The 9252-nt window shown below is 37.0% G+C and overlaps 1 protein-coding gene across 1 annotated transcript in view; it reads left to right on the forward strand.

Moving 5' to 3' along the window:
• Positions 1-6570, forward strand: part of Cd200r1 (CD200 receptor 1) — a 46444-nt gene extending 39874 nt beyond the window's left edge. Inside the window, exons 6-8 of the mRNA XM_017801632.2 lie at positions 3607-3706; positions 4231-4276; positions 5127-6570. Coding sequence (XP_017657121.1) covers positions 3607-3706; positions 4231-4276; positions 5127-5267 — 287 coding nt within the window. The 3' untranslated portion in view covers positions 5268-6570. The remainder of the gene's footprint in view (positions 1-3606; positions 3707-4230; positions 4277-5126) is intronic.
• Positions 6571-9252: the final 2682 nt, after the last annotated feature.

Consider the following 9252-nt stretch of genomic DNA (forward strand, 5'->3'; position numbering starts at 1 on the left):
AAAGAAAAATCTTCCATGACATAAATAGGCTGAAGGAATTCATGTCCACAAAACCAGCCCTTCAGAGAGTTCTGGAAGCAATACAAAGAGCTGAAGAAAGGAATGACTATACCCAAGGGGCTGTGTAAAGAAATTCAATGAAGATATAACTGTGGAAAAGTTCAGCTATATCAAGAATGTAAACAGAAATAAAAATGACAGGATTCAATACTCATCTTTGATTAATAACTTTAAATATTAATGGACTGAACTCCCCAGTCAAAAGACACAGACTAGGTGAATGGATTAAGAAACAAAACCCATCTTTTTGTTGTCTGCAAGAAACTCATCTCACTTTCAAGGACAGATACTATCTTAAAGTGAAAGGATGGAAAAAAAATATACCAAGCAAATGGTACTAAGGAAAAAGCAGGTGTAACAATTTTAATATCTGACAAAATAGAATTTAAAACTAATCAGAAGAGATAAAGAGGGCCACTTCATTCTGATCAAAGGAACAATAAATCAAGAAGATATTGCAGTCATGAACATATATTCACCAAACTCTGGTGCACCCAACTTCATAAAAACAATACTACAGGACTTTAAGACACAGATTAATCCCAACTCATTAATAGTAGGGGACTTCAATACCCCACTGTCTCCATTAGATAGGTCAACAGGGCAGAGTGTAGACAGAGAGACATCTGCATTAAACAATACCATATATCAAATGGACTTAACAGACATCTACCGAGTATTCCACCCAAGCACCAAAGGACATACTTTCTACTCAGCACCCCATGGAACTTTCTCCAAAATCAAAAATTTGTGTTTGGCCACAAAACTTCAACAAATACAAAAAGACTGAAATAATTCCATGTATCCTGTCAGTCCACAATGCAGTAAAGCTTACAATCAATCTGAAGGTTTAGGAAACCACTCTCCAGCCTCTTGCCTTCCATCCAAACCTTCAGTGTTCTGGGATGGTAGCATGAAATGTACATTCCACTGTTCATATAGCTTCCTGCTCTGGCACTTCATCTCCAACCCCTACCCCCCATATGGTGGTCTTTGACTCTGGGGTCAGTCTAACTCATCTCAAAACCAGACCTTTCTATTGTTTGGGGGAATGTGCGCTGCATAGAGTATGGACTTGGTAACCTGCCTGTTCTCAAGCAGACTTTCAAAGATGCTCCCAATTTTAGCTCCACCCTTCACACCTACAAGCCCTTCTATTTATTTTCTATCTCATACCTTTACAAAGCACATTTTAAATAAGTAATTATTTTATATTTTTATAGGATACAGAGTGATATTTTTGTAAATTTGTTTTTATTGAATTTTTGTGTATTTTCAGAATATCTCAAAGAATCTTAATCATCTTTATACCCCCATCCCCACTGGCATCCTTGCATAGCTCCCCCCACTGGAGCCCATAGTGATATTTTGATACATATATACTATGTGGAATGATCGTTCAGAATAATTAGCAAATGCATCATCTTAAATATTTATTATTTCTTCATGGTAAGACTATTCAAAATCATCTCTTTTAGTGGTTTTGAAATATTTGTTGGCTTTCTCCTCCTTCTACAGTTTTGGGGGCCCCAGAGAGATTTTTCCTTATTGCTTTTCGTAAATCACTCACCATTCTCTTATTTATCTTTTCATCTAATAGCAGATGAAAATCCTTTACTTATTTCTGTCTTCTCTTTGTCTTGGCAAGTTTCAACTTCAAAACTTTTTTGTGTTCAAGTATTCCTGTGGGACCATCCACTGTAGCTGGTAGATCCGCCAGGTGCCCTTAAAGTAGATTCTCCCCACCCCTGAAGCCATCAGTTATCTGTGACTCCTCAGTTAGGGGTAGGGGCTCATGAACCCTTTCCCACTCTGTGCTAGAATGTTGAATGGTTTGATTTTGTGCAGGTTTTGTGCAGGCAACCACAGCTGTTGTGAGTTCATAAGTGCAGAAGAAATTGGCATAAATGGGTTATTAAAATTTAAGAGGACCCGATGTTAGAGGGTAGGGAGGTAGGGTGGACCTGGGAGGAGTTAAGGGGAGGAGCTGGGGTGAATATGATCAAAATACACTATATGAAATTCTCAAAGAAAATAACAATATTTACGAAAAGAAAAAAATAGAAAATCTTAGAAAAACTTGTTCTAACAAAAAGACATATCATCTGCCAAATCATAATTTTTCAAAGGTTTAATATTTATGCTTTCTCTTTTAAGTGTTTAGTAGTATGTACTCAGACAATTGTACCTTGGTGATGTGTGAAATCTTATCACTTGGAATTATAACATGATGTCATATATACAGAACAGCAGAACCAAAGGACTGTGTGGTTCCCACTCAGATAGTGCAGAACTCTCTCTTGCACTGTGAAAGATAGAGGACTCATTAGTCTAAAAGGGTTTCAAAACAATGGTGTTATTTTCAAATAAAATACTTAATAAATTCAGTGTATAAAAATGAATTCTTGGAGGAAGTTGAAAAGAGCAGATGCCAGTTCACTCAGCCTCGCCTCCCTTCCTCCTGATGCCCTGGAGTTACATGCGTGGACACCAGGAGTACAGTTCAGAAAACATTGCCTCTTGAGCTGGCAATTTCTTTCTGACTGTAGACTTAGATTGAGCTTTATCCAGGGGCCAGCACCTAATAGATAATTTAAGATTGATGCTGAACATTTATTTTAGTTTAAATTTCTTGACAGAAAAGTAACTTCAGAATTAGGATTACTTTCCCAACTACTTTCTTTTTATTTCTGAATACTGGAGGTGAGAAATACTACTTTTACTGTAATGATTAGAGCTAGGTTTCACATCTTTCAATTCATAAATCCTTAAAGGAACAAAATCCTGACTGAGACCACAGATATCTTACTGGAAACTCTGAAATGATGGGGTGCTTTTATTTTAATAGTTTTAAAGTTATTAGTAAGACAAAATGTTTAAAATAAAATCACAGAAATGAATTTCATGTGCTGAGAGACATCCTTGAAACCACATTTTTTTTAATTTTAATTTTTGAACAGAGTTTTAAAAGGCTAGTTTTAGGTTTATTATAAAATTATGCTCCAAGGACATAAGATTCTCATACAACGTTTGACTCCACCTAAGCATCTCTCTCCCACTACAGACATCCCAACCACAGTGTTGCATTTCTTACAAATGATGAACCTACATTGATATGTCACCACCCAAAGCCCATGGTTTATGTAAGGATTCACTCTTGGTGCTACACATTCTATGGGTTTGGACATGTGTATATGCCTCACACCCACCATCATGGTATCATACAGACAAGTTCCATGCAGTGAAAAAATCCTCCATGCTCCATCTTTTAATCTCTGCTTCTCTTCTACCCCTGGCAACCATTGATATCTCTACTGTCTCTCTAGTTTTGCCTTCTCCAGAACATTATATAATTGGAACATAGAGTATGTAGCCTTTGTGTATTGCCTTAATTCATAGTGTACTGTACATCTAAACTTCTTCCATGTCTTCTCATGGCTTGGCAGTGCATTTCTTCTTTCTTCTTTCTTTTTTTTGAATACTTCATAATATTCTATTCTGGATTTATCACATTTGAACCATCATGTTTTGTGTCTATCATTACAGGTACTGAAAATTTAAGATTATATATTCTATACAGCATCTCACCTGTTGTTATTTTGATCATCATAGGATCCATTTGTTTTTTCAAAATCCGTGGCTTCAGGTATTGACTGATAAATATCTTTTCTTCTTCAGCTTTATTGGACCAAAAAAGGGTCAGAAATATGGAACTGACTGTCTGGGTAAATTAGGTGTTAACAGTTCTCTCATAAGCAAAGAGTGCCTTGAAGTATTAGATTAGGAATACTTTGCACGATGAGAATGTTTAGGAGGTTGCTCAGGTACGCAAGCCTGATGAATTAGGCCTGTAAGGGCAGGACCTTGTGAGAGGCAAGGCATGATAATGTTTTTTTGGGGAGAATAATTATGATAATTCTTTTCATGTACCAAAGAGAAGGTATCACATGTATTTTATTGCATTAAGCTCCTGCCTTAAGAATTTGCTTCCTTTTCCAAAATCCAGAATTTTGTTGTAATAACCACAAGTACAGTCCATTCATTTCTGGTAGTTCATTTCTGATTTACTGAGTCTTCCATCAAAATGAACCAGGATCTCAGTAGCTTAATTGTGGTTTTTGCTAAGTAATGATGCTACCTATGTTCACTCCCGACTATTTTATTTTTTAGAAAATGTAAATTGGGAAAAACAGAAGCTACTTCAGTTGTTGATGAGGTAAGAATGCTTTCAAACCTCTAAAGTTCTTTTTTGTGGGGGTGTCATTTTTTTGGGATAGGGTCTCCCTGTAGGTCCAGCTGGCCTGGAACCTGCCATGTAGACCAGGCCTGCCTTGAACTCACAGAAATCTGCCTGCCTCTGCCTCCTGAGTGCTGGGATTAAAGGCTTGCACCACCACACCCTGCAAGCCACATGTTCTTAAATTTAGCAAAGCAATGTATAATTTGCATCGATACTCATATTTTAGTTGAAAAAACAATTCTGATTTTACAAGGTGAATAGTTAGGTGTACTTATTTTGCTAATTTTCTGTCAAATACTGTATACGTATATTATCCCCTATCTACTTTTCCATCTGATAAACTTCATCTTAATCACATCTACCTCATTTGGACTGTAATCTTGGGAGAAACTAAGTAGATGTTTCCTTTCCCATGAAAATGTGTCTAATTCTTGGCTTCTCTTTTCCAGTACTGCTCCCATTTTCCTCTTACCCAAGCTTAAAGCAGTCTGTTTCCTAATCTCTACCACCAGAAGCTTATTGTCTTTGTCTCTTTCCTTTAAAATTCTTCTCATGTCACTTCATTCCTCTGCATTTCTACTTTCACCCAACCATCGTCTCTCACACAAGATGAATGAGCAATGAGTGCGTTTCTAATAAAGTACTAGACAAAGACTTGCTCCTATGTTCATGTTAGTCAGAGATGCAAATATAAGCACTATTCATAGTGCCAAAGTGCTATCATTCAGGGTGCTAAAGTGGTGGCACCCTGTAGAAAAACACAGGTAGTTTCCGTAATGTATTTCTAGCTCTTTTGAAATGATATTGGCTTTGAATTCTTTTCTAGGATGAAATGCAGCCTTATGCTAGCTACACAGAAAAGAACAACCCACTCTATGATACCGTGAGCAAGGTGGAGGCACTTCAGATGTTACGGGGCGAGGTTGACAGCACAGGCCTGCATACTTTATCAGCCACTGGAATCTAGCACCAGGAAAAATGAATGAAGAGACATTGCAATTACTGTTTTGCTTTTCTTACAATTCTAGAATGGAAGGATTACTTTGAAATTAGATTTTCAAAGGTTCTTAGAAAACAAAGGCATTCTGGTGGATTTGCTTTTATATCCTTCTACAGTTGGAAGTTTAGAGTTCTGCTGCTACCCGTTAGTTCTTTGAAGAACTGATGTAATTATTACAAAGAAAGCACATGGTTAGGATGAAATATTCAAATTGTGCAATACAATGAATAATGAAGACCACATTTCCTCAAGAAATAACTTTGCAGAAGGAACAATCATTAACAGTTTCTTATGTATTTTTCCAAAAGATTTCTATGTGGATATGACATGCCTAATATGCCTGTGGTATGTGTATACATTTATATGTCTGTTTACATATATGTGTACACACATATTGTTAAGACATAAATGGGAACATATGGTAATGCTGGACTTATAATGTGAGTCCTGGAGATTTTTTCATATCAGTATAAGCAAAGCTACCTCATTCTTTTTAATGGCTATATAAAATTCCATTGTATAATTATGTCATAATTTAATTAACTATGGCCCTCATGATGTACATTTAGATTTTTTTGTGTGTGTCTTATAAACAATACCATGTAGAATGCTTCTCCTGACTACTCTCTACATTATTTGAATGTATCTGTGAAATAATTTCTTGAATTGTCATGTTAATTGGTATGCATTTTCATTATTGATCAATCAGTCAAATTGTGTCAATTTTCATTCCCTCCAGCTAGCTGTGTTTGAATGTGCCTTTGTGTGTATACTTATTTTTATATTTTCAAAATTCTTGCTTCTTCAGTTCATACTTTCTGTTTTTAATTGACCAGTTGAGTAATATGATTTAAGATTACAATATGAGTTGTATTTTTTAATCAAACTGGATTTGTATTATGTCATGTCTGGGAGAGAGAGAATGCCAATGTAAAGATATTAGACTCTTCTGAACTCTCTGTACTTTTGTAGAAGTGTTGCTACCTAGTGCATAATAGTTTTGCAGATGCTATGAACTGTGTACTTTTACCATTTTGTTCTGGTGTATTTATCAAATAGAAAGTGTCTATGAAATGTATATGCAAATCGGGACACTTGGAGTATTTACACATTAAGCCATTCTTTTAAATGGCTGTGGGATGATACAACTTTTACTTCCATTTTATCTTTGGAGTAAAATATTGGGGATATGTATATCAATGATTTTTGATATCATAAAATATTTTTAATTATGAAAGACAAGCATGTTCCCTTTATAGCAAGAAAAGCATTAAAAGTGGATTTTTAATTTTATTTTATTTGGTTTTTAAAATTTTAGATTATTTATTTCTGTCATGATTTGTTTTTTTTTTTTTTTTTGAAACACAGTCTTTCTATATTTCCAGGTGAGCCTTCAACTCACCACATAGCCCAGGCTGACCTCCCAGTTGCTGGGATTACAGGGGTGTGCCAACATACCCTGCAAAGGTTTTCTTCATCATGATGATAGAAAGTAAAACAAAATCCTTTCATTCATTCTTCACTGGTGTCAACTCAGACATTTAAGACAATTATTTTGTCTATTAATATATTTTCTTTCTCTTTTCTCCCTTGGAAAATTCTCTCTCTTCCTTCTTCCACCCCCCCGCCACATTACTTTGAAAGTTATCCATTATAACATATATTTGTTAGTGGCTCTACTTTGTTTTAAAAAAAACTGAATTGACATGTAATTGATATATTTAAAGGGCATTCTTTATCCTTGTATTAGTCAGGGTTCTTTAGAGGAACAGAACCAAGAGAATGAATATATATTAAAGGGGTTCCCTTTTAATCTTGGTTGTCAATTTAGCACACCTGGGAAGATGGAACATCAATTAAGGAATTTCCTTCATCAGGTTGACTTGTAGGTATGTTGGTGTAGATTGTAGTTTGATGTCAGAGGGCGTAGCTCACTGTGGGTGATACATCCTAGGCTCGGTGGCCCAGACTGTATAAAAAAGCTAGCTGAGCAAGCCAGAGACAACAAGCCAGTAAGCAGTCTTCCTCCACGGTTTCTGTTTCAGTTCCTGCCTTGACTTCCCTCAATGATGGACTATAATCCGTAGGATGAAATAAACCCTTTCTTCCCCAAGATGCTTTGGTCAGTGTTTTAGCACAGCAAAAGAAAGCAAACAAGAATAGGGGATTTATTGGACTGACTTAACACAATAATCTGAGTAGTTCAATAATGGCTGTCTTTACACTGGAGAGGCTGAGAACCCAATGCTCAGTCTATGAGGCTAGATGCCTCAACAGTCTCAATCTGTTTATGAAGGCCTGGAAGATTCCTGGAGAGCTACTGGTCTCCAGTTCACACTGGAGGGACAAGGAAGCTGTGTCTAAAGTCACTGAAGGATGGAAACAAGGGTGGCAACAGTGGTGGCGGGAGAGAGAGCAATAGTATAGATGAACTTGTAAACAGAGTAGATGGGCTCACCAGTGAGCTGCAAAGGCAAGTAGGCAAAAACCAAAAGCTTTTCTCTTGGATCACTTTATATTTGGGCCACTGGCAGAAGGGGCTGCTCACATTTAGGGTGGCTCTTCCCATTTCAATTAACCTAAACAAGAAAATCCCTCACAAGCATACCCAGAGGTTTGCCTCATAGTTGAGTCACTAGCTAGTCAAATTGATAACAAAGATTAACCATCACAGTTCTTAAAAAGGCTTTTAGTGTAATTTGGATGTAAAGCTAATGTCTAATACTTGGCACATGGAATTTTGGTCAAACCATTTTGACTTGGCCAAAAAAAAATTCACTATGTTTCTATATATAAAGATTACCAGACACTGTAGAATAGAAATCATAGCCCTGTATTTAACTTTGTTTATTCTTTACCTCCACCCCCCATTGGGATGGGGTTCATAGTTAGGTCTAAGACCATTTGTGTATATATTACTGAACTTCCCCTGCCAAAAAAAAAAAATCCATAGTTGGTGGCCAGAGTCTCTACCAGTGTTTCCACGTTATTTGAGTCTCATTCAAGCATTGAAGCAAAGGCAAGCTCAGATTGCTGAGACATCATTTATAAATCTAAGTTACATTGTACAGGAAGTAATCGTATGAAAATTGCTCACTATGGAGGTGAAATAAAGTTGAACATTGTAATCATGTGGGAGAAAAACAGATTCTATACATTTCTTCAATCCACTCATTCTGCAGAATCAGAAAAGCCTACGATTAGACCAGGCATGTTCTTTAGCTTCTGTAGGAAGTAGAAGCTGTGATGGACTGAGAGGTAATGAACTGGGAGAAGAGGTTATGCCTTCAACAGATTAAAGGATGGGAGAAGGTAAGCCTGTGGACTAGGATTCTGAAGAGAAGGAAATCTGTTAAAGAGGAGGAGAGAGAGCAGGTTTGAAGAGGAACACCTCCAGCACACTATCCTAGGATTGTCCAGGTCTTAGCAAAAGTGTAGCCTCTCATGTGAAGAAGTAAGAAAATTCTGATCAGCATTCCTCCAAGAGTCCATTGCTCAGGGACTTCCCAGGGAAAGCATGGTCTTAGCTCAGAAGCTGAAGTGGATTCTGAAGGGTTCACATAGCATTCCCCTCTATGGATGTCTGCCTTCAAATGTCATCTTTTTATAAGGATACCAGCAATATTGGTGTAGGGCCCATCCTCATGACCTCCTCTTGACTTGATTATATCTACAATTACTCGTTCTCCAAACAAAGTCATATTCTGAGGTAGAAGTGGCTAGGACTTTGGCACATAAATATAGAGGGGAACATAGTTCACATACTACTGCTTTTCCATTTCTTCTCATCTATTGTAGCAGTTGATGCTTTCCCCCAAGCTACAAATGTGCCATGCAGATCCCATTTTTATGATGATGCCTGTGAATTCTGGATGAGTGAAAATAAGACTAATCGACCAGGCAGGGTGGCACACATCTTTAATCCAAACACTCAGGAGGCAGAGGCAGGCAG

This window comes from Nannospalax galili, unplaced genomic scaffold (assembly GCF_000622305.1).
Source record: "Nannospalax galili isolate Female #2095 unplaced genomic scaffold, S.galili_v1.0 scaffold743, whole genome shotgun sequence".
In the NCBI taxonomy this organism is placed as follows: Eukaryota; Metazoa; Chordata; class Mammalia; order Rodentia; family Spalacidae; genus Nannospalax; species Nannospalax galili.